Source organism: Asterias rubens, chromosome 6, assembly GCF_902459465.1.
Source record: "Asterias rubens chromosome 6, eAstRub1.3, whole genome shotgun sequence".
NCBI lineage: Eukaryota > Metazoa > Echinodermata > Asteroidea > Forcipulatida > Asteriidae > Asterias > Asterias rubens.
Window position 1 is genome coordinate 20,008,524 of NC_047067.1, and position 24,085 is coordinate 20,032,608.

At 39.4% G+C, this 24,085-nt stretch overlaps 2 protein-coding genes across 2 annotated transcripts in view; both read left to right on the forward strand.

The window, feature by feature from the left end:
- The window catches only part of LOC117291559 (centrosomal protein of 290 kDa-like), a 32,624-nt gene extending 23,377 nt beyond the window's left edge, over nt 1-9,247 (forward strand). The window contains exons 37-51 of the mRNA XM_033773359.1: nt 446-571; nt 1,157-1,294; nt 1,817-1,924; nt 2,243-2,335; nt 2,697-2,834; nt 3,266-3,523; nt 3,742-3,879; nt 4,249-4,515; nt 4,808-4,975; nt 5,236-5,442; nt 6,155-6,292; nt 6,666-6,835; nt 7,938-8,040; nt 8,340-8,462; nt 9,083-9,247. Of these exons, the coding sequence (XP_033629250.1) occupies nt 446-571; nt 1,157-1,294; nt 1,817-1,924; nt 2,243-2,335; nt 2,697-2,834; nt 3,266-3,523; nt 3,742-3,879; nt 4,249-4,515; nt 4,808-4,975; nt 5,236-5,442; nt 6,155-6,292; nt 6,666-6,835; nt 7,938-8,040; nt 8,340-8,462; nt 9,083-9,247 (2,340 nt within the window). The remainder of the gene's footprint in view (nt 1-445; nt 572-1,156; nt 1,295-1,816; nt 1,925-2,242; nt 2,336-2,696; nt 2,835-3,265; nt 3,524-3,741; nt 3,880-4,248; nt 4,516-4,807; nt 4,976-5,235; nt 5,443-6,154; nt 6,293-6,665; nt 6,836-7,937; nt 8,041-8,339; nt 8,463-9,082) is intronic.
- A 2,253-nt stretch (nt 9,248-11,500) lies between these two features.
- On the forward strand, nt 11,501-23,620 carry LOC117291406 (multidrug and toxin extrusion protein 1-like). The gene is made up of 15 exons (XM_033773060.1): nt 11,501-11,665; nt 12,963-13,064; nt 13,745-13,813; nt 14,039-14,187; nt 14,815-14,857; nt 15,066-15,208; nt 15,869-15,966; nt 16,517-16,630; nt 17,266-17,333; nt 17,939-18,047; nt 18,474-18,549; nt 19,331-19,400; nt 19,900-20,032; nt 20,775-20,869; nt 21,479-23,620. Exons 1-15 carry the CDS (start codon nt 11,501-11,503, stop codon nt 22,109-22,111), a joined length of 2,067 nt encoding a protein of 688 aa, XP_033628951.1. The 3' UTR covers nt 22,112-23,620.
- The last annotated feature ends 465 nt before the right edge of the window (nt 23,621-24,085 follow it).

Consider the following 24,085-nt stretch of genomic DNA (forward strand, 5'->3'; position numbering starts at 1 on the left):
GGTTTTTTTTCCTTTTGAAATATTTCATTGTTGTAAAATCCTTTGCTTGTCTATGAATGTTTAAACTGTTTGGAAATGCATTTTCAAATCAAGAAAATTGTTGTGGAAATTACATTTTTAAAATTTATTATTTAGGTCTTCACAATAGAATAAACGATCTTTGCTGTAATTTTCATTAACTAATTATTGTCATTAATATTATTGCCATTAATTTGTATTAAGAAAACTTTTATTTCATTTGTTTTTTCCAAACTGCACGTCAATTTGACGGCAAAGTTTTGTTGCTCACTTATAAAAAAATAACATTCATTATTATTTATTGATTTGTTTTATTTCACTGATCGAGCATTAGGATTATTAGAACAACTATTATAACATAAAGTTTTTTAGAGTGATTTAGCTCAATTGTCTAAAGTTTTTTTTGATTCCATTTCTTTATTGATAGATTAAAAGTTTGCAATCAGAGCTTGACTCGCAGAAAGAGGCCAATGCGAGGGCGCCAACAACCACAATGAAGTCTCTCGTAGAGAGACTCAGACACGACTTGGCTCTCAAAGAAAAACAACACAAGGTAAGTTGGCATTATTTTTATGATTTGTTTTATTGAATATCAAGGGGCGTGACATGGCCGAGTGGATAAGAACACAAAACTCTGGTGTTTCTGATCAGCAAAGTGTCGGTGCTCACCTGGGTCAGCCCCCAGTGCCCTCCTTGTGGAGTGGGTCACTTGGGGTGACCTGAGGTGCATGCCCTCACCACAAGAGGGCGAGTGTGATCGTTCGATTAGCTCTTGTCAGGGGCTAACCCGAGTGAGCACTGCGAGGTGGACCCAGGCAAGCATATCGAATGCACCCGATGTAATGCACAAGAAAAAAAATGGTGAACTTATTAAAAAGAGAAGGGGTTCGCCGCGGTATTCCAGGTCTGATTGGCTGCATATTGCGGCACAGCACCTTGTATCGTACTTTGAAAGAAATCGTGATCAAACTTGGTATGCCTCTGTTCCTAGAGTTGAGCCATTTGGATATTTCGGTAAATAACACAACAAGGGTCTTGAACCACTTCAATGCTTTCAGTAATATTCAAAGTGTTTTCTATGAAAAGTCCATTTAGTGTGGCTCTTGTTCTTATTTGAGTATTGATTGTTTGCTTGTAGTCTCTGAGTCAGGCGTTACTTAAGCTAAGAGCTGACATGGTAGAGACGGCACAGCAGAATGTGAAGTCTAATGCTGATGATCAAGAACAACAGATCAATGTGCAGAGACTGCTGGAGAAGGAGACTAAACATATCAGGGTAAATTGAAGTCTAGATTTGTTTTTAATCAAAGAAAAACAATTGTAAAAATTTTGTATTTTTCTTAGCGGTTTCTGCTGTGATATTGCTAATATATTTAGTTTAAAATATCTTGTTCAGACAAGTTAACCTTGGAAGCTCTGGTCAGAAAAGATAGTTTGTGAGAGAAACCAAAAAATGTGAATTTTTAATCAGGAAATGATTTTCTTAAATCCGTGAGAGGCTTATCAGGCATGTTTTTTTTTTAGTCTGATTTCTGATTTTTTTACCCCTCAGAAAAATCAGTGAAATTGTGATTAAGTAGCCTGAAAAGTCTGTAAAAGCCTGTACCATTTGTACATGTAGGTCAGCCCTTGTACTCGTTGACACTTTTATACTTTTCCCAAGGACCAAATATCGTGCTTGGTTTGTTTTGATTTTACTTAAATGAATTCTGATTTCTGTACTGCAAGATCTTGTTTTTTTTTAACTGGCACATGTTCCTAATGGTTGTTAACAACATTGTTGATGTGGTTTCCACAGGAGCAGTTGGAGGAGGCTCGGAGCAAGTTCGACAGCGCCAAGAAAGACTTGAAGAAACACAGAGCTCAGTCGTCCTCTCTGAACAGAGAAATTCAAGAACACAAACGGGTAACAGAGTGAACCTTTGAATCATCTGATAAGCGATGCCCCTCTCTACCATTGCAAATATAACAAAAATAACGATAAGTTCTCATACGGTTCGAATAATAATAATTGGTTCTTTTTTGCTCTACGAAAATTGGATGTTCGGATTTTCCAACTTTTTTACAGGCAGAAAACAAATCTTGTCCCTGTTATAATTCAGATAATTGTTTATTTTTGTCTTCGTAAAAGTGAATGATATAAATGTCAAAAGACAAATCATTTGAGGAAACTGGTTTTATATTAAAACATTCAAACTGTTTTAATTTTTCCCCCTCTGTTTAGGATTTTGACGCCAAATCATCAGCACTCCAGAAACTGCAGGAAGAACACAAGAAGCTGCAGCAGAAGATGGATGTACAGATGAGAGGTCAAAAGGTCAGAAATAGATCTCTCTCAAGTCAACTGCTGTTCTATGTTTGATTGTTCCTTTGGGGTTGTATAAAGCTTTGTTTAATAGTCAATGTATGGCATTAGATTATTCAATGAATTTTACAGAAAGAAAAAAAAATACGTCATAACATTTTTGTGAGTATTTGACTGTAAGGGTGTGTGTGACCTTATTTTGTGTGATGTAAAACAAGTAAATCAACCTGGGTTTTTTTTTGGGGGGAGGGAGTTTTTTATTTATTTTTATTTAATTTTACTTTGCCTTTATCCTGTTTTATAAAATTACATTTCATTAGGTACCAGTAAACAGATTTCAAATGTTCTTTATCTTTTTGTTGTTGTTTTGCAGCATGCTGATGAACCCGAAAAAGGGCCGTCGTCAGAAACCGACAAACTCAAGAGACATATACAAGCACTAGAGGAACAACTCCAACAAACGAAGGGGTCAGATGTCAAAGGGGTGACCTCTGACCCAAAGAAAGAACAGGTATGTAGATTTTAGTTTAAAATGATGTGCTTAGCACATTTGGGCCAATAACATTCCTTTCATCTTTCTCAGCTCCCTGGGGAGTATACAACATGGGCAACCAATGCTCTAGAGGCTTTTTCATGCTCAATATCAACCTCTACCCTAACAGGTACCCATTTATACCCCTGGCTAAAAGAGAAGCAATAATATCAAAGTATCTTGCTCAAGGACACAAGTGCCATGACTGGGATTCGAACGCACACTCCGATGACTTACCCACCAGAACTTGAATTTGGTGCAAAACCACTCGGCAATGACACCCTACACGCGTGTAAAGCCTCCCTCACCTCTGAAGCCCCTTAAGCTTGTGAGGTGAGAGATTCCGTGTCACAACAAAACCAGTAAGGACATTTTTCACGGGCAAAATAATTATGTATTTTTTATTACAGTCTGTCGTTGAGGTGGCCAAATGGGAGGAAGGCAAGAAGTGGGAGAAGAGAGTTGAGAGTCTGAAGTCCAAGCTGAAGGATAAAGATAAAGAACTTGAGCAGTTACTGAAGAGCAATAAGATGATGAAAGAGGCTCTGAATCGGACAGAGAGGGTCAAAGCCACGACGTCAACCAAACTTGAATCCACTAGGAAGACGCTGACCTCTGACCCTGCTGTTGAGGAGCTGAGGAATCGAAACTATGAACTGGAAGAAGAGGTGAGTTTCATCTGATTGGTAAGCTGTGTTTTGGGGACAACTCTACAAACCCTTGCTTTATATAGCAATAATGAGCAGGATACCAGTCACTGACTGTACATGTGGCATGGTTTTTTGGATGCTAAGCTTAGTCTGGCCAGCAATTTGTTTTATTTATTTGCTTAGCTTATTTTTGTACTTAAGCAGCTCTTTGAATTGGGCCCTGTTTATAATTTTAGGTGGCATCAATGAAGCGCAAGCAAGCCTTGGGTCAAAGTTCACTGATGGAGGAAGTTCAGACGAGAAATCGACAGCTGACGGAGAAGCTAGACTTGATGGAGAGACAGATGGCAAAACGATTGGCTAAGAGTGTTGAGGTAGGTTTGGACACAACAGTTAACATTTTCAACATTTTTTATTCAAAATTAAAAGTTGATTTGGGGTTGAACAAAGACAAATTTAACAGTGAGCGATTTTAACCATTGTCCTCCTGATTGCCGTGCCGCCGCTCTCCTAACTGAGCTTATCTATCAGTCTCTTGTGGTTTATCATTTGATAAAATAAAAAGTTTTTCTGAAGAAGCAAACTGAGAATGAAATATACTGTTCGCTTGGGCCATTGAATTTTTTCAGAACTGCCACAGTTCATTAGAGCATAAGAGAGATATAATAACTCAATGTAGCTTTCTAGATTCCCACCAAATCTTTCGGTTTGAATTTCATTCTTTACTCTCTGTCTTCATCCAGCCTGGAAGTGAACCGAGCATCGGGGCAGCTTCCCGACCAGAAAAAGAAGAAGCCCTCCAGCGTCAGATCCTAGAGCTCTCCCAGGAGAATCTGGAGCTCCGATTTGACTTTGAGAATGCTAACAGAGACGTCCCTAGACTCAAGCAACGCATTGAAGATCTACAGAGCTACAACGAGGCGCTAAAGGCCGACCTAGAGCAAGAGAGAGGTCATAGAGCAAAGAGTCGGCTAGCCTCGACGACTGGATCTACTTCAAGTCTCAGGAAGGTAAGGATAATATTTCCCCTGAAAAGTGTGTTTAATGCATAGAGTTATATATAAGAACTAGCAGGCGGCTATTTTGTAAGTTGAACAAACAGGCATTGCTCAGCGTGTGTTTGTGCGGCCATTTTGTAAGTTGACAAAACAGGATCGCGTCGCCAGCGTTCAATAAACACAAACTCCAACATAAGATATTTTTTAAATGTACTGACATGATAATTATCTGAATATTTGGCAGTGTTTCTATTTTACTTGTCTCCAATCCCTTCATGATCCATTTATTTTGCCACATCTACAGTCCCATGGTACAAGCGGCAAGACAGTTCCTGAGCTTGAAAGGACCGTAGGGTTGATGAAGAAGGTTGTTGAGCGTGTACAGAAGGAGAACGAAGACTTGAAGAAGGCTCCAGGGGTAACCTTACAGACAGAGATTCATGGACTCCGAGAAGAAAACCAAAACTTAAAGGTAGGGCTGTGTGGGAGTGACACATTTGATTCAATAATGTATTCTGTATAGTGTAGTCTTTAAAGTGTAGTCTTTATAGTGTAGTCTTTATAGTGTAGTCATTATAATGTAGTCTTATAAAGCATTCATATCCACCAATAAGGTGCTCAAGTTTTTTTCGATTTATGGGGCTGATTTATGTAAAACCATACAAGGTTTTACAAGGTACTGTGTAAAAAATAACTGCTAAATAAAAGTTATTTGACTAACTTCACCAACAGACTGAACTCAACAAAATCAAGCACCAAGTCGGAGGTCAACTAAGCACTCGTTACGAAAGCACCCAGAAGGGTGTCGCTAAGGCTGTTGCCGAGAACAACAGACTGAGACAAGATTTGAGAAAAGAGGTTGAGTCCGTTGAGAAACTGAGGGTCAGTCACAGCCAGATGAGCCTGGATAAGGAGAGGTTACAGCGTCAACTTGAAGAGGTAAGTACCTTCAACCTATGATGAACCTCATTGTCTACTTAGATGGTGCTTTTGTTGAGAGGTTTAGAACCTCTAAACTGAACCAGTGTGATGACAGCTCTTCCAAACACAAAATCAACCTCTACCCTTGCAGGTACCCTTTTATACCCCTGGGAGAAGAGAGTCAATTTAAGTAAAAATTGCTCAAGGACACACGTTTCATGAACGGGATTTGAACCCACACTCTGATGACTTAACTACCAGAACTTGAATTCGATGCTCTAAACCATGTGATGTCTTAAGCTCAACACTTAGTTGTTTGTTTGTTTGTTGGTTGCTTGGTTAATTGTGCTTCTCCTGCTTTATACATACAGAATATCTGGTACAATGTGCTTATCAATGGGCTACTATTTTAAAGATACACTCATTGCATAAGGTAGTGGTCTTTATGCATTATTAATTAGCTATATTGGGTCATGATTGGAATGTGGATGAGGTAATGTCTAGAACTGGGGCAGGTCTATCAGTGTGTAGTGAAATGGATACTACAAACGTTTGGCCATGAAACCCCACGTGTACCACCCAAGTACAACCCCAAGTACCACCAATTCTCCATTGGACCATTGTGTTCATTGCTCCAACATTTGATTCAGAAACTGCCATTTAGTAATCTCAGTCTCATCCACAAAACTACTTGTCTATTTTGATTTGTAATCTCTTTCTGCCTACTCAGAGCCACGAGAAACTTCAGATCGAGCAAGCCAGGGGACCTAGACTTGAAGGAGCCGACAGTAAGAGCTGGAAATCCATTGTGGTGACAAGAATGTACGAGGAGAAGCTGAGGAATACAGAGCAGGAGATGGAGAAGAAGGTAACATGATTCATATGGACTGAGACCTTCTTGGATTTATTGTAAAAGGTTGTTAAGGCTGTGAAGGTAGTACTTGGTTGGTTGGTTGATTGTTGTATGAAGGGTCTGTATACGTTTGGTAAAGTATTTTTTAGCGTGCTTACTTCCATTTGCTTTTTTGCTTTAAATCTGCCCATTTAACTTACATTTTTGTATTAAGCTTTAATTATTGTTTTATTGTAAAGTGCTTTGAGGTTTGCATAAGGCGCCCTTTTAATCCATTACTCATATTATTCTTGTTAAGAGCACTGTATGAATAAAACACAGAGAGTTTTAGTCAACTTTGACCCCTCATACATTGACCCTTCTTCCTAATATTTCTGTGATCCTACAGAATTCCACAATTCAAGATATGAAACAGTTGTTGAGAGACTCTGCCCACAGGGAGCAGGGTCTGATGCAGCAGGTTGGGGAGCTGAGGGAGAAGGTGGCCATCTTAGAGAGGTTTCCAACAGATGCGTTGACCTCTGACACGGAACTAGTCAGAGAGCTTCAGCAGACCAGGTAGGATATCTTAATGCTATGTGTGTTACATTGACAAATTATGCCCTGCCCATTCTATACAGGCATGATAGTCTTACTACTTTAGTCCGTTTTCCGATTTGTTTGCCCTTTGAAAAATCAGAATTTTTGTTATTATCAAGGCCTGTACAGTCTATTACAGCCTGTAGATGTTTATGGATGTCAACCGTTAGTTGTACTGGACCAAATTGTCCTACTATTTTCCCGGAACCAAATATCATGTGTATACCATTTCCCCTTGGCCATGTTGTCCACTGTGCCATGATGTCCTCCTCTGGGCCCTGTGATGTCCACAGGGCCATGATGTCCTCCTCTGGGCCCTGTGATGTCCACTGTGCCATGATGTCCTCCTCTGGGCCCTGTGATGTCCACAGGGCCATGATGTCCTCCTCTGGGCCCTGTGATGTCCACTGTGCCATGATGTCCTCCTCTGGGCCCTGTGATGTCCACTGTGCCATGATGTCCTCCTTTGGGCCCTGTGATGTCCACAGGGCCATGATGTCCTCCTCTGGGCCCTGTGATGTCCTCTGTGCCATGATGTCCTCCTCTGGGCCCTGTGATGTCCACAGGGCCATGATGTCCTCCTCTGGGCCCTGTGATGTCCACTGTGCCATGATGTCCTCCTCTGGGCCCTGTGATGTCCACTGTGCCATGATGTCCTCCTCTGGGCCCTGTGATGTCCACAGGGCCATGATGTCCTCCTCTGGGCTCTGTGATGTTCACTGTGCCATGATGTCCTCCTCTGGGCCCTGTGATGTCCACTGTGCCATGATGTCCTCCTCTGGGCCCTGTGATGTCCCCAGGGCCATGTCCACTAGGCCCTGGGTCCTAATGTCCATTGGGCCCCGGTGTCTGCTTAGCCCTTTTCACTTGGTTCTGTTTAGTATCTACCCAGTAGTAGTTTTTCTCAGCAGCAACTTCTTAGCAAAATGTCCTGCTTAAGCAGCTACATAAAAACTGGGTCTGGTTTGATAATCCAAGTAGAGTTACCTGGGATTCTGCTTTAGAATCAGGGTATGTGTTGACTATGATTCTGCTGGCAAATTTGTCATCATGCAGTTTGTTTCTTTCTTTTTTCTTTCAGATTGACCTTGAATCGTCTTGAGAATGAGAAAGCTGAACTACTGAATGAACTCAAATTGTTTCGTCTGCAGGGAGGTCAACCAGGGGAAGGTGCAGGCGGCAAAGTAAGTTTGTTATTTTTGCCATTTTGATGATTTACTTTCCTGAGTTCTGTGTTCTGTTTGTCCAATAGGGAAAAATTCACAAGCATTGAGGTTCCATTTTCCTTACTGACAGGATGTATACAATACCAGTATATTTCAGTACAACATAGCCTAATATCAAATTTATACTGTGTATTATTAATTCTGAAAAGTTGTAATGTGTACTTAGTTATGTTCTGTAATTGTACTTGTATATTCAATAAATTACAATTTGCAAGTTTGGCATCAAGTTAAACCTCTTCTATTCCTCTTTGTTATAGGATGATTTCCTGACAGAAAGACTCCACAACTACAATAAACTGATGGAAGAGAATGTGGACATCAGAACGGATTTCAAATCCCTCCAACTTGAACAAGAGCGATTAAAACGGGATAACGAAAAGGTAAGTAGATACACTGCTGTTATTTATTGAATCACTGAGATGTGATCACCACGATAAATCTAAGGCTGTGTCTTTTCCTGTTCTTACCTACTTATTTATTCTGGCCTGATGCTTAGTTTTTGAAAGAGCAAGGGCACCAAGGCATTTTCTCCTTGGTAAAGAGCACTTTTTTAAACAGGAAATTTATACATTTCTATTGGAATATTGAAGGGGCATCAAGGCAATGACTAGGGACATGGAGGCATTTGCTTCCCTTGCCTCCATTAAGTATCAGGCCTGCAAGGGACACCAAGGTAATGACCAGGGGCAACAAAGGCAATTACCCCCATTGTCTTTGTGAAGCATCTGGCCTGTTTGTTTATAAGTTTGTTATACAAATATAGGAGTTACCTGCTCAAAGGAAAATGTGATCGTTCTTTTGCATGCTGTAATAAAAAGAAATATGAGGCCTAAAAATAGAAATAATGATAACCATAAACAGTGATAAATATTCAGGACAAATGGCAGCAGAATTTAACGATGGTGATATTATATTATATTCGTTTTGTGTCTTAAAAAGACTATACAATTGTTAGTTTGGTTTTATTCTAACATCTGTATTTTGTTTACTTTGTCACTAGCTTCGTAAAGAGCTGGAGCAGTTTGACCCAGCATTCTTTGAAGAAATTGAAGATCTCAAGTTCAACTATAGAGAATCTGTTCAACTCAATGTGCAGTACGAAGAACAGCTACGCAAATTCTCCCAACAGTTTGGAGTTTCAGTCAACATTCCTCCTGCGAGGTGAACAGGGCTCAATAAAGATTGTTAGCTCAAAAAGCACAGTAAAATCCTGCTTAGCAGAAATTGGGTACCAGCCAAAATTCCATAAAGCTCACAATGTTGCAACTGGTGCCCAGTTTTGAAATTCACTGATTAGTATTTTCTGCTTAAAACAGCTTTATGAAATTGGGGCCAGTTTGAAACTCTGCAAATTTTGCCACCATTTTGGAGTGTTCTCCAGCCAATGAAGTGTTCAAAAGTCTAATTTGGGGTTGAACAAATGAGAGCAAGATTTGAAACTGTGACCCCGGATTGATGTGCGAACTAAACCAACTGAGCCATCCAAAGCCCGGTGTTCATACTGATCCTGCGAATGCGATTCAATACGAGTTTAGTTGTGCTCAACTCTCTTGCGAATGTCGCAGCGAAAGAGGAGTTGTGACGTCAAATTTGCATCAAATTCGCATTCGCAGGAAGTATGAACCGGGCTTTACCCCAATGTTGGGGGTCTCCTGTCATTACTTTTGTCTGAGGTGTGAGTCAGAAACCATTCAATATGTAACTGCTGTTTTTTAAATTTTGTTAAACTCGGCCCTTGACTTAAGTTTTGTTTACTTATCTTGCCTGTTACCCAAACCTTGTTCACCTTTATACTTCTATGAGACAATATAAATCATGGTTGAAAAGGAAACCCCGCCCCCAACACCCGCCAAGCTCTGTGTTGGGTCACTCTGTGGACATTTCTTTGTTCTGTACACTTAAGGAACATCCTTTACTTCAACACTAAAAAACAAGATGGCCGTTGCTAGTCCACATAGTAACGTCATAAATACATCCCTATAGGATTAACTTATTTATTGATGCAGTTTGTTTTTATTATATATTTATGAGTAAATGCATTTATTGAAAAAATACCAAGTTTTTGCTGCTATATTTGTGTCTGTCAATCTTCTATGTAAACTAAGTTATATCAACACTTCTGGCAATGTTTGGCGGCCCATGTGAATTTGACCCACTTTTGAGTTGCAATCCATAGTTGTTGTGCACTGAGCAAAAGAGAAAATGTTATTACCAGAGCACTTATCATAAATGAGTAGGGGTTTCTGGCGCACGTAGCAAGCACCCTTGTTTACAGGTTTCCCTCAGGCCTTGCGAGCTGCACTGAGTGATGTGGCTCACAAGTGAACTTTGTAAGGCACCCTTGGTTTCGTTACCAGAAATAAATAATAAAAAACTATATTTTATGTTAGACCCAGTAACTGGGGCCCTGTATTCCTTTTTGACCGATAATGTACAAACTTTGAAAAAAGAATACAGCGCCTCAGTTACTGGGTCTAATTATGTATATTATGTAACTTTACTTACAAAATTAATCCACATGTTATTTATTTATGTCTAGAAATTCTAAGTCAAGTGAACCCAGTTGTCATAATGTAGACTTGTAGATATGTGAAATTCTAAGTCAAGTGAACCCAGTTGTCATAATGTAGACTTGTAGATATGTGAAATTCTAAGTCAAGTGAACCCAGTTGTCATAATGTAGACTTGTAGATATGTGAATATTGTACAGAAGTCAAACTTCTCTGGAGAGAAAAAATAAAACTTGATTAATTCATTTGATTTGGTGTAGATCTTTACCATCATCTGTTGTTGTTGTTGTTAAACAATTTTTATCACATTTGAAACATCAGTTTTTACACTATTGTTTTAACATTGACAGCCCCTGTCCAACTTGTAACTATTGTGTATGTCTAAAGATTTAAAATAAATAAAATATGTAAATAAAATATGAACCAACTAAATAATAAACAACACACGCCACATGCCAACAAAAAATAGACTTTGATCCTAGTCCCTGTAGCCCCCAACGTGACCACCAGCTCACTATTTTTGGTTGTATCGGATGGTGTAAACTAATGGAGGGACTAGTGTAAGTCTTTTTGCCCGGCATAAAGAAATCTCTCACACCTTGCGCGTGTCGTAAAATATTGCACAAAAGGTAGCTCCGTTTCAAGAGAAGTATGTGACATGCACCACCATAGTTCCAGGAAGATATCCGTAATCTAGATGCTGAAAAGTCTTTGATTGATGATACCAACAGAATCACGTTACTTAGATTTCACTTATTTATCAAAAGAGATGCTAGAATTACTACCTAATATTCATAACTAGCGACTAGTACTAGTAGTAGTACTACTTACTACTACTAGTACTACAGTGTAGTAGTGGTAGTGTGGAGGTGTACGCACGGTAGACATCCGTCAGTTATTAATAAGTTATGAATGAAAACAATCACAATGGCGGCGGAGGCAAATCAGCAGCAACAGACGACAGCAAAGAGGAGACGCCACAACGATGCAGAGATCGAAAGTGGTGTCAGTCGGCATCTCTGTCTGACTACAAAGAGTCCTTCAAACAACTCACGATACTGTCTTGGCCAGTGGTAAGAATGCTGTCCCCATGGAGCTATGGTCGGCTTGCACTTGCCTTGCATTGCAAGTAGCAATGACAACAATGTCTCTCCACCATCTGACTTGAAATTTGAATGATAATACTGATACAGTGAAAGTCCTATAATAGACATGATAGATGTAGAGTTCAATGCACAAAACAGTAGTTCTGAATCTTATCTTGAGTTAAATTTAGGAAAAGTTTCTGTACATCAGGCGCCACCACTTTTTCATTCGATGTGAAGTAATACAGTATCTTATTTACCTGAATAAGTATGCCTATTTGTAAAAATGAGTGAACAAGTGGAGGCGCCGTACAGGCCATACGGAAAGCTATCCCAAATTTATAGACTCAGTAACCTGGTAACTACGGCGCAGTACTCCTTTTTACGAAACGTCTTTATCGGTCGAGTACAGCGCCCCAGTTAAGTGAACTAAATGAGGTTCATTCCGCTATCGTTCCCCTATTTCGTCTCTTTGTGGAAAAAGTGAAGTACGCAAAATTCTCTGCTAACTTGTGAAATACATTGTAAAGCTCAGAATTCGCTGCTTCCACAATTGCGATTATTTGCTAACGGTAAGCAGAGCCATGAAATTTGGCCTTGGTCAATGGCCAGTGTTCTTCATGGCCACCTACCTAGTCTACGGTCAGTGTTCCTCTGGCCAACTGGTTTGTGACCAGTGTCTTTACAGCCGCCTGGTCTGTGGCCATGCTGTGTTCTTCTGAAGTTCTGGCCACCTGTGCCCAATTTCATAGAGCTGCTTAGCACAAAAATTTGCTTAGCACGAAATTTCTTCCTTGATAAAAATTGGATTACCAACCAAATTTCCACATTATTTTCAGGATTTATGCAAACAACAGCTGAATACCAGTAACAAGCAATTTGCTACAAATGGAAATTTGGTTGGTAATCCTGTTTTTATCAAGGAAGAAATTTCATGCTAAGCAAATTTGTGTGCTTAGCAGATCTATGAAATTGGGCCCTGGTCTAATGCCAGTGTTCCTCTGCCCACCTGGTATGTGCCCAGTGTCCTTTTGTCCACCTGGTCTGTGGCCAGCGCCCTTCTGGCCACCTGGTCTGTGGCCAGTGTCCTTCTGGCCAGCTGGTCTACAGTCGGTGTTCTTCTGGCCACCTGGTATGTGGCCCTCCACTGGAGGGCAGTTACGAATGGGACTAGATCGTAAGGCTTGGCTGTCAGAATGCACCCACAGGGATAATGCCTTTTAAAAAAGATTCAATAGTTCTTCACAAGCCAAATTACATTTGATTTTTCTCTTTCAAAACATAGGCTCTGTATTCCGTATCCGGTGTCATTATTAGCATGACGTCTATTGCCTTTACTGGTCACATTGGGAAGGATGAGATTGCTGCTTCTGCTCTCGCACAATCGGTAAGTGGCTGGATAGTGGGTTCATTGGACAATCTCCACAAGACCCAGTAACTGGGGCGCTGTGTTCCTTTTTCGAAATTTTGACATTTTCTGTCAAACAGAATGACAGAAAATGTCAAAATTTCGAAAAAAGAGAGGAAATTTTGACATTTTCTATCAAACAGAATGACAGAAAATGTCAAAATTTCGAAAAAGTAATACAACGCCCCAGTTACTGGGTCTAAATCTCTACAATAAGTAGAGTCATCATAGATTGCTTTTTTCATTAGAGGAAGGCACTGGACACCTGTGGTAACTGTCAAAGACCAGTGTTCTCAGTTGCGTATCCCAACATAAACATGCATTTAAAAAAACAAATCTGTGAAAAATTTGACTCATTTGGTCATCGAAGTTGCAAGAAAATTATAAAAGAAAAGACACCCTTTGGAACAAGCAGTGCAAGAAGATTTATCTCATTTTTCTTGTTTGTATTTAGTACTCAATGGAATTGAAAGATAATTGTATTCATCGGTTTAAATTAAAAATGCAGTGCGGTGTGTTTATTTAAAAACAGAGGACTGCTAGACTTCCTTGTCCAGTCATGAGTTTACTGGCCTGATGCTAAAAATGATTGGCGCGGGGCCTGCAGTCAAGTATTAATTTGGAGACCTGAATGTTTAAGTGTTTTATTGTTCCCTCAGATCATTCATGTAACCTGGCGGTCAGTCATGTTTGGCTTCACATCAGCTGCGGACACATTGTTTTCACAGGTTAGTGTGAGGGCCAGGACTTATTCATTTCAGTTAAAGGCACTGGACACGTTGGTAATTGTCAAAGACCAGCAACCTTCAGAATAAAAGTCCGGCGCTGTTCTAACTGAGCCATCTAGCCCTAATGTGCTGATGGCCTCCCCATTTTGTCAATGCATTCGTTCGGGGGTGCCAGTTTCGTAATCTGAAATGTTAAGAGTGATTGTGTGGTTAATTTATTTGCAGACTTATGGAAGTGACAACAAAAAGAGAGTGGGAATCATCTTGCAGCGTTTTTTTGTCCTGACAGTGTTGTTGTCAGTTGTGTGCTCGGGAGTCTTAATCAACACTGAAGGACTTCTTCTACTTGTGGGGCAAGACCCATACATCGCCAGGTAGGTTGTATACTTAATAATCATTGTCTTTGATTTATTAATCAATCACTGTGGCGTGTTGTGGTCGAGCGGTCTAGTTCATCAGACCCAAAGCTCTGGTGTCGTCAGGAGCAGAGTGTGGGTTTAAATCTCAGTCTTGACACTTGTGCCCTTGACAAAGGCACTTAACCATAACGGCTCCGTAAGTGAAGAAGGTAGTGCATGATACCCATGTCTACACCCAGTTGCGGAATGTGAAGGGGGTAACCATGTTCCAGGCTCAGGAGTAGGTGGCAGTGCCCCTGGTGGCAGTTGATTCGCTTACAATAACTGCAATGCCCTGACAGCAGTACAGGGCCCAATTTCTTGGCTCTGTTTCTATACCACTGAATTCTTCGCTTTCAATCACCATTCTCCGCTTACTGTGCACAAAATTTCTGCGCTAGCTGTGTGAGGGAAGAATGGCTACTAACGTGGTGTACGCATGCAGACAAGCAACAATTTCAGATTCTTTGCTTAAGGTAAGCGGATTCATGAAATTGGGCCCCGGTCAGGTGGGCTTGTATGTCGGGGTAAGGGTAGGGAATCTTTTTTATCCTGGTAATTTCATTGATTGCCATCTCTGTTTATTTGTTTTTCTTACCACAGATTAGCAAGACCTTTTGGCTCCATTTTCATTCTAGCAACACCAGTAAGTTACAAAATTGGTTCACTGTTGTCTTTAAAATTTAGTGTCGGCTCTCTACCAACTGAGCTTATCTAGCACTAATATTGGCTGCCTGTTGGGAGACCGCAAAATATATAGTTCCAAAGCTCCTGTATAAATGGTTTAGCAGGATATACTTATATTTTATTTTGTGAGTCCCTCTTTTTGATTCTTTTGTTGTTTTATTCTTTAGGCAGACGCTGCACTTGCCTTAATCATCAAATACCTCGAGAGTCAGAGTATTGTGCGCCCTCTAGTGGTCATAATTATCCTGATGAGTGGAATAAATGTGCTCTTACATTTTATCCTGGTGTCTGCATTAAGTTATGGAATGATGTAAGTCAAGTTAATATTTAGATCATTTTGATCATTCTTAGGATGAAAAAAAACCGTCTTTCTCTCAACTTTTAGTCGTGCATGATTTTCCTTGAAATTGGCAGTGTCTTTACTTCTATAGGGGAAAGCTCTGTTAAAAATAGGCTAAAATAACACATCCTTTTTGTCTGGCAACTCACACCTGTTATCTTTGTGTAACTCCAAACAGTGGACTCATAATCCGATCATGCACAAACCAGTAGGGCTGCATCAAGTTTAATGACCAAAGTAATTAAATGTAAGTAAACACACCCACTGGTGAAAAGGAGTATATACTTAAACTGTAACTTTACTCGTATCATTTTTAATAAAGCTCAACTGGTCTCGACTTAAAAAAGTTACCAACATTCCTTAGCTTAGATGTTAAAATTACAGCGGGATAAAGAATATTCATTTTGGTTTTTACCCATGTGTGTTAGCACTGTATACTCACTACTTTCCCGAGCTCTGAGTAAACAGTGCTAACATACATCGGTGTATATTGGTAAAAACCAAAATGAGTATTCTTTATCATGATGATCTAGAGTTAAACTTTGTGTAAAAAAAATGCATTGTTGTGATTTGTCAACGTTTGTCCTTATTGACTTCTTAATCTTCACAATATTTTGTTTCATTTATCAGAGGTGCTGTTATCGGCCAAGTAATCAGCTATTATCTTGGAGCATTCATGTCGCTGTTTTACATATACTGGAAAAAACTTCACAAGGAAACTTGGCCTGGTGAGTAAATGCATGCCTGAAGCCATCTTGCACGAGTTGGCCGAATTGTGATCTGCCTACCAAACCAACCATGCATGACATAGGGGTACACCCAACTAAATAGAGCGTTCTGTTGAAACGTTCAGTTTTCAACCACTGTTTCTTTTCAGAACCAACAGAGGTGCTGTTATCGGCCAAGTAATCAGCTATTATCTTGGAGCATTCATGTCAGAACCAACACTACCCACAAGAGCTTTACATGCATGACATATGGGTACACCCGACTAAATAGAGCGTTCTGTTGAAACGTTCAGTTTTCAACCACTGTTTCTTTTCAGAACCAACACTACCCACAAGAGATTTACACAAGGTGCTACCGCAAACTTCACCTTATTTTATTTCCACCTTGCAAACTTTCAAACTCTACGGACTGTATCTATTTTTGGAAATGTTTTTTTCATTTCATAAATGCATTAGTGGAGCTTTGGAAAGTGACCATACACAATGACTTCGCACATGTACTAAGAATTTAACAAAGTTTCATAAAAATTGTTTGTGTTTTTGACTTCAGGCTGGTCGTGGGAATGCCTGCAGGAGTGGGGGACCGTGTTGAGATTAGGTCTCCCAGGCGTAGCCGTCATCTGTGTAGAATGGTGGACCTTTGAGACTGGGTATTTTCTCACAGGTGAGTTTTACATTTAAAATACAAATACCATCAGTGGTATGTCATGGCCGAGCGGATAAGAACACCGAACTCAAGCTCTGGTTCTTCTGTTCAGCAGAGTGTGGGTTCGAATCCCAGTTGTGACACTTGTGTCCCTGAGAAAGACACTTAACTATTATTGCTTCTCTCCACCCAGGGGTAAATGGGTACCTGTGAGGGTATAAATGGTTCTTGTGATTGATTTAGCTGAGTAGCGCATATTAATGTTGCACAAAGCTGTATACTCCCCACCAGGTTTAAGATGGTTTAAGGTGTGATTTAAGGCCCAGTGACCAGGGGTAATAATGTGAAGTGCTTTGGGACGCTCTCCTGGTGTGAAAAGCGCTATATAAAAACGGGTTATTATTATTATTAGTAAGAAACTTATTTTTCTGTTGTGTATCCCTTCGGGTGATCACTTTGAGTTGCTTGTATCTTGTTTTTATTTGTTCTAACCATATCATTTTTTTGCTGTAAATGTGTATTTGTTTGTACTTTTTATGTCTCGGAAGAATTAAGCAATGTTAAGCGATTTCTCATTCAATGTAAAAAAAAAAGCTTGGTTTTGGATGATCCGCTAGTATATGTCATTTGATTTCCCTTAATGTTACATGCAGGTTTGCTTGGCAAGACTGAGGTTGGTGCTCATGCGATCTTGTTCAGCTTAGGTGGTGTCTGTTGGTCTGTAAGTACTATTTAAATAAAATGATGAATATTTACGAGAGCAATGGTGATCTATGATTTGAGTGGAGGATAAAACAAGAAGAACAAACAATATTTAAATTTACCATCTGCAGGCATGTTGCTTAATTATTGAAAGGGCGTGGGCAAAAGGCCTTTTCTAAAGCGCATCTCCAACGAGGAAATTTCTATTGGAGCGGTTCAGGGGGACATCAAGGCCATGACATGGGGCAACTGAGGCAATTGCCTGTTGCCAGCGTGAAGCATCATGTCTGAATTTGGTATCCACTTTTGAATTGTTAGAGCTAAGGGCATTTGTATTGTGTGGTTTTTGTGCAATAGTACAACAAAAGATGGGGAAAAAAATGCCTGATAAATAGTACTTTAATTCTTAGAACAGACTGGTGCCTTAATTATTTTTCACAGTGCTCTACTGTCAAAAGACGGGGTATTCTCCATCAATGATTCTTGTTGCTGAACTGTAACTGAGTTTAGACTAAGTTGTCTTCACTTTTCTTGTAAACAAATGTGCTTGTTTACAATTCGGTGTATGTCTCTCGTTTATTGTTAGCTTGTATTTTTAAAAACTATTTGTTGACTTGGTTGTAGGTTTCTGCTGGCTTTGGTGTAGGTACTTCTATCCTCATAGGAAATAACTTAGGAGGCAACAAACCTGACAGGGCCAAGCTTTTTTCTGCTTGCGGCCTCATGCTTGGGAGTAAGTAACCACTCAAAAATATTATAACAATAAGAATAGCGCTTGCTTCGAGCATCTCAATGTGCTTTTCATGATAAGCAACAATCAACACTGAAGACTAACAATTACCTGCAATTCTTATCAAGTAATTGTATAGTATACTAATAATTAATACCATTGTTTTATGAAACAAAAGATGCCTCATAAGTGAATTTAATCACTATAGCTCACAAGCAGGGAAATTCTGGGGTTCTTAACATTCGTGACCAACCCTAGCACACGAGACCTACAGCTTATAGTCCCAGCCAAAGGATAGGGCAATCCTTCTGATGGAACTAAAGTGACAATCAATGCCAATAGAAGAGATTCACGCTTTGTTTCTGGCTGTGGCTGCTGAAGTGACAAATGTTTGCTTTTTTTAACACTTGTTTTGTCTAACCTATACAGCAACTGCTTCAGTGGTCTTTATCATTCTATATTTGTCTCTTCAAAATGTTCTTGGATATATCTTCACAACCGATAGGTAAGATGCTCCAAATTGTCTTTTTATTTATTTTCTTTGTTGAAATTCTTTCGTGAAAAGTTTCTCATGGTGTTACTGCAAATCTAACATTGTATCTCCACCATGCAAAGTTTCCAATCCTACTCATTTACATGGTGTTACTGCAAACCTTACTAGATTGCATCTCCCCCATGCAAAGTTTCAAATCCTACTCATTTACATGGTGTTACTGCAAACCTTACTAGATTGCATCTCCCCCATGCAAAGTTTCCAATCCTACTCATTTACATGGTGTTACTGCAAACCTTACTAGATTGCATCTCCCCCATGCAAAGTTTCCAATCCTACTCATTTACATGGTGTTACTACAAACCTTACTATATTGTATCTCCACCATGCAAAGTTTCAAATCCTACTCATGTACATGGTGTAACCACAAACCTTACTAGATTGTATCTCCACCATGCAAAGTTGCAAATCCTACTCATGTATTTGGTGTTACTGCAAACCTTACTAGATTGTATCTCCACCATGCAAAGTTTCAAATCCTACTCATGTACATGGTGTTACCACAAACCTTTCTAGATTGTATCTCCACCATGCAAAGTTTCAAATCCTACTCATGTACATGGTGTTACCACAAACCTTTCTAGATTGTATCTCCACCATGCAAAGTTTCAAATCCTACTCATGTATTTGGTGTTACTGCAAAGCTTACTAGATTTGTATCTCTATCAGGCAAAGTTACAAATCCTACTTGTAGCTATGTTCTTTTCATTTGTGGCTTTATTTCTTATAACAGTGATGTTATTCAGCTAGCTTCAAGTGTTGTTCCCATTTTTGCTGTCTTCATTCTAGTCGACAGTCTGAATGTAAGTTTCCATTTTGCATTTAGATATTTCACAATATTAGCAACTTACCGCCTAGAACTCTGAGATGTTTTTGTGCTCACCCGCTTGATGAGTTTTTTGCAAATGCAATGGTAGCAGCATAACGATCTCTCGTAACCCCCCCCCCCCACCCCAAAATGGACTAAGGTCTGGAATTGGGGATTACACAATAACACCCCCAAAAAGGGAGATTTGGAGCAAGATATTCCAGTACCTATTGTCCAGTTTTGTTGAAGCATAACACAGAGTAAGTGCTTGCGCTGGAAAGTTCAGGCATTTTTATATGTTTTTCCGTGGGCATCGTAGGCATCGGGGACATTTTTAAAACTTGTCTCTCCGGAAAAATGTATCTTGTATACCATCTTCCAGCAGACTTTGCCAATTTGAAAGTTTCGTAAGTCTTGTGACGGGCTCATTACAAATTAAAATGTTGTAAGTATGAGTTGAGATAAATATATTTTTTGTTTTGTATCTATTTTAGGCTGTGTGCCATGGTGTTCTACGTGGATGTGGCTACCAAAAAGTTAGTGCTATAGCAGTCTTCACTTGCTTCAATCTTATAGCTATTCCTTTGGGTTGCACGTTGACGTTTGTCTTTGATTATGGATTCAAAGGTAAGTTTTTTCATTTTTGTAGGAAACTTTGTGCTGTTTTATTTCTTCCCTCCAATATCAGTTGAGGTTAACGCAATTTTCCCTTTCCTGAAAGAAATGATTAAATCAAGCTTAAGAATAATGTTTTTCAGCTTGTAGTTTTAACAAGAAATAGCATGTGGGATGCAATTATTGCTTAGGTTTTCACACTTCTCTCCCAAGGGAATAACGGCCAGCCCTTTCACGCTTGGATCACTGTTTTTTTTATTAAAACAAAAGATCACAATAGATAATTTGGATGTAAAGGCGTAGGTTGCTTGTGTTGTGTTATGCACATAAAACAACTAAGTGCACTTATCATAAAGAGAAGGGGTTCCAGGTCTGACTGGCAGCATATTGCGACACAGCACCTTGGAAACCATTACATGGTGCTATAATGTAATAGGTCTCATACTTCCAAATAAAAGCTTCACATACCTTGCAGGACAAAATATTGAGAGCTTTGATAAGCCCCTAGGTGTGTGATAAAGCGGTATACATGATATTAACGGAATAAGTTGAGTCTTATAGATGGCGCTTTATAAGTTTTATTTATTATTATTATTTTATTATTATTAACATATTATTATTATTATTATTATTTTTATTATTATTATTATTATTATTATTATTATTATTATTATTATTATTATTATTATTATTATTATTATGATTATTATTATTATGATTATTATTCTTAATAATTGAAACTGTGACTCTTCAGGTATCTGGTTAGGTTTGATGACTGGACTTGTTGTAGAGGCACCGTTTCTCCTGCTTTTCATCTCATTTATTAAGTGGGACAAAGAAGCCGTTAAGGTAAGATGTTATATCATTCTTCCAAGACATTGGCAGCCGGGATATAATAAGTAACACGAGCGCTTGCATCAAGTATACAACTTTGCATATATGCAAAACAATTGTCAATGGCCTGCGACCCTAGCAGAGTCTTTCTCAAAGGATACATGACAATGGCAACATCACACTTTTGAACAGGCATATGAATGTAAAAGAAGCAGTCAAGTTGAAATACATGAATATTGGGTGCGTTCATTTAGCTTCCCTGGGTCGACCCAGGTCTGCCCCGGTACGTTCGAATAGCTGTGATGGGTTTCACCCGGGTCAGCCCCCAGTGCCTTGCACGCGGAGCAGGTCACCACGAGAGGGTGAGTGTGATCGTTCAATTAGCTCTTGTCAGGGGCTCACACGAATGAGCACTGCGGGGTCGACCCAGGGATGCTTATCGAACGCACCCATAGAGAGAGAGAGAGAGATTGAGGGGGCAGAAATAATTTTAAAAAGTGTAAACGCCGAATAGTGAGACAAAAGGGAGGTTGGAGGGTTTGACCGCATGAAGTTGGAAACAAGGGCAAAATCAAAGGTGACATAATAACAACATTTCTGTATTAAATCTTTGAATCTTTACAGGCACAGAAAAGAGCTGCTGTTTTGGGAGATTCTGATGAAAAAAAGGCACTTCGTGGTGATGAAGAAACTCCAGTACAGCTGGCTCCAGTCAATGACAGTGGGACAGTTGACAACACAATGCAACAAGTAGACAAATCTACTGATATGAGAAGTGTTGATAGTGCAGTAGATTTCAAGCCAGTGACTAACAGTGAAGATGTTAAGACTGAGGAGCGTTGTCTGGAGACTTCAATCGCTGCTGATGATGAAGAAAAGGAGTCAGAGCCCCTACAATCTGATCAAAGTAATTGTGTTGGTGAAGTGGCAGATGGAAAGGCTAGCTCAAGCCTTGGTGATGTCAATGCTTTACAAGACAGCAGTACGGCTGGATGTGAAGAGGCAGACGCCAGAAATGAAGACACACAAGATGAGAAGGGTGATGTCATTGAAATCCTTACCTTGGATAAGTTGTCGTTGAATCAGCTGATTTTACGTCGTGGTCTAGCTCTCTTCCTCTGTGTGTCTTTCTTCATTATATGCACCTTGATTTCTGTGTACATTGTGCCTACATTGAGACCAGCCATCAGTCCAAACTTTGCAAATACCACTGCAAACTATACCTCTTATGACTTATTGACAGAGAGTTATCAATAAAACAATCTAATACGTGCTATGTACGGATACTTGACTTTTAACGGTTTAGTTACGGGGACGGTACACTCATCCTCGATCGCAGTATGTGTGTGTGAGTTACTTGCAATTAGAGCTGCCACGCGCTACCTAGGACCGTTGCATGTGTATAATTGCACTGCGACTGTTGCACGAACGGCAGACAAATAGGCAGCGCCTAACGACTTGTCATCAAGTCTAACAGAAAAGGTGCTAGTTCAAAGTACATTCCCCTTTTTAAAGGGTCAGTATACATTTGTTTTTTTGGAACCCTTCAAATGTTTCAATCCTATGTAGAGATATACAATAAAAATAACCCATGAAAACTTCAATCATTTCAAAAGGTTATCGCATTTTTGAGTTATCGCCAAAAATCAAGAGTGAATAATATTCACTTAGGAAGAATAATCCCTAATTAGAATACACATAATCTTAGAACACACATAACCTTATCAAGGTTTTCGGGATAAAAAGTGGTATATTTTTCTTAACTGCATTACTTTGAAGTGAAATGTTTTTGATAAATGATTATACTACCCAAAGCTGCTATACTTCTTAGTATGCAAGTTTTTGTTGGAATTAATTTTCAGAGTCGCTTCCAAAGGTACACAGACCATTCAAAAACTTTAACTTATTTATAAGCTTTAATGTAAATGCAAATGATGCCATTGTTCTATAATATTAACATTTGCTGCGGTTTTTAATTATAATATTTACCTAAATATGCACTTACTCCTGCACCTCTATAAAAACGTGTATATATTTTAAAGATAATACATACTTGTTTTTATGTATGTATTAATTATAGAACTGCCCGACTTATTAAGTACAACAATACCTCAAAACGATAGAGTTATTTGATGGTTTTATACAATGGACTTAAGTCACTTAATTTGCAATAAACAGTTTGGTAAACTTTGATAAATTTTTCCATCCTCTTACAAGTTTTACCAGTTTTATAGTTTATTTGGATCTGCCTAGAGTCGCTCCTAGTCTATTTTGTATCTGTATTAACTTGCTGTAAAACAATCAAACCTACTTGCCATACTTGTTTTAAGTTTTGTATTGTACACGAAAGATTATTTTACGTGTGGTTTTTATGGTGTATTTTAGAGTGGCGGGGTGTAAACTTTGGTTTAATATTACAAGGTAATGCGTTGCATTTTTTGTGGTAAAAATTATGCATCATAAAAGCTTGAAATGGCAGTTTTTAACATTTCAACCTTATTTCAGCGATTGTAGAGATTTTTTAGATGTTAATTTAGTGTGCTCAAAAGATTATTTTATTTGTGTATTTAAAGTTATATAGTGTCTTTCTTCGTTAACTTGGGTTTAACAAGGTAATATGTTGCATTCGTGGTAAGAATTATGCACCACCAAAGACTCTAGATGCCATTTTCCAAATAGCTGGCTGTAGCTTCGGCCGGTGTCACATGCAATTATGTCCTCTATGCAATACTATCCGAAGGCGTTATTGCATATATGCAATAATGTCCGCCGGACGATTTTGAATATGCAATTGTGTCTGCCCGGACGGTGCTGCATAATGCAATTGTGTCCGCCTGGACACATTTGCATATGCAGTTGTGTCTGCCCCCGTGCAAAACGGTCCTTGCAGTAAATTAAATGCCCTTGGTCGATGGAACTCGTTCGCCATTTTTTACAAGCTAAGTACAAGTAAGTGCACGTCATGAATGACATGGGAAAAGTTCGGCCGTTGAGTATTCGCTGCAATCATAAAATACGTGAATATTCATGCTGCATATTGGTTCAGTGCATGCACGCTCGGAGGACATATGATTGCATTTGCAATCATGTCCGCCGGACGGTTTTGCATATGCAATCGTGTCCCCCCGGCCGCTGCTGCATAATGGAATTGTGTCCACCCGGACACATTTGCATATGCAGTTGTGTCTGCCCCCGTGCAAAACCGCCCTTGCAGTAAATTAAACGGCCTTG

Excerpts from the sequence above, each read along its gene's own strand:
- LOC117291406 (XM_033773060.1), top strand. The coding sequence starts at position 11,501 with ATGAATGAAAACAATCACAATGGCGGCGGAGGCAAATCAGCAGCAACA. Across the intron at positions 11,666-12,962 it reads CGATACTGTCTTGGCCAGTG|GCTCTGTATTCCGTATCCGG; the intron begins GTAAGAATGCTG and ends TTCAAAACATAG. Across the intron at positions 14,188-14,814 it reads CAAGACCCATACATCGCCAG|ATTAGCAAGACCTTTTGGCT; the intron begins GTAGGTTGTATA and ends TTCTTACCACAG.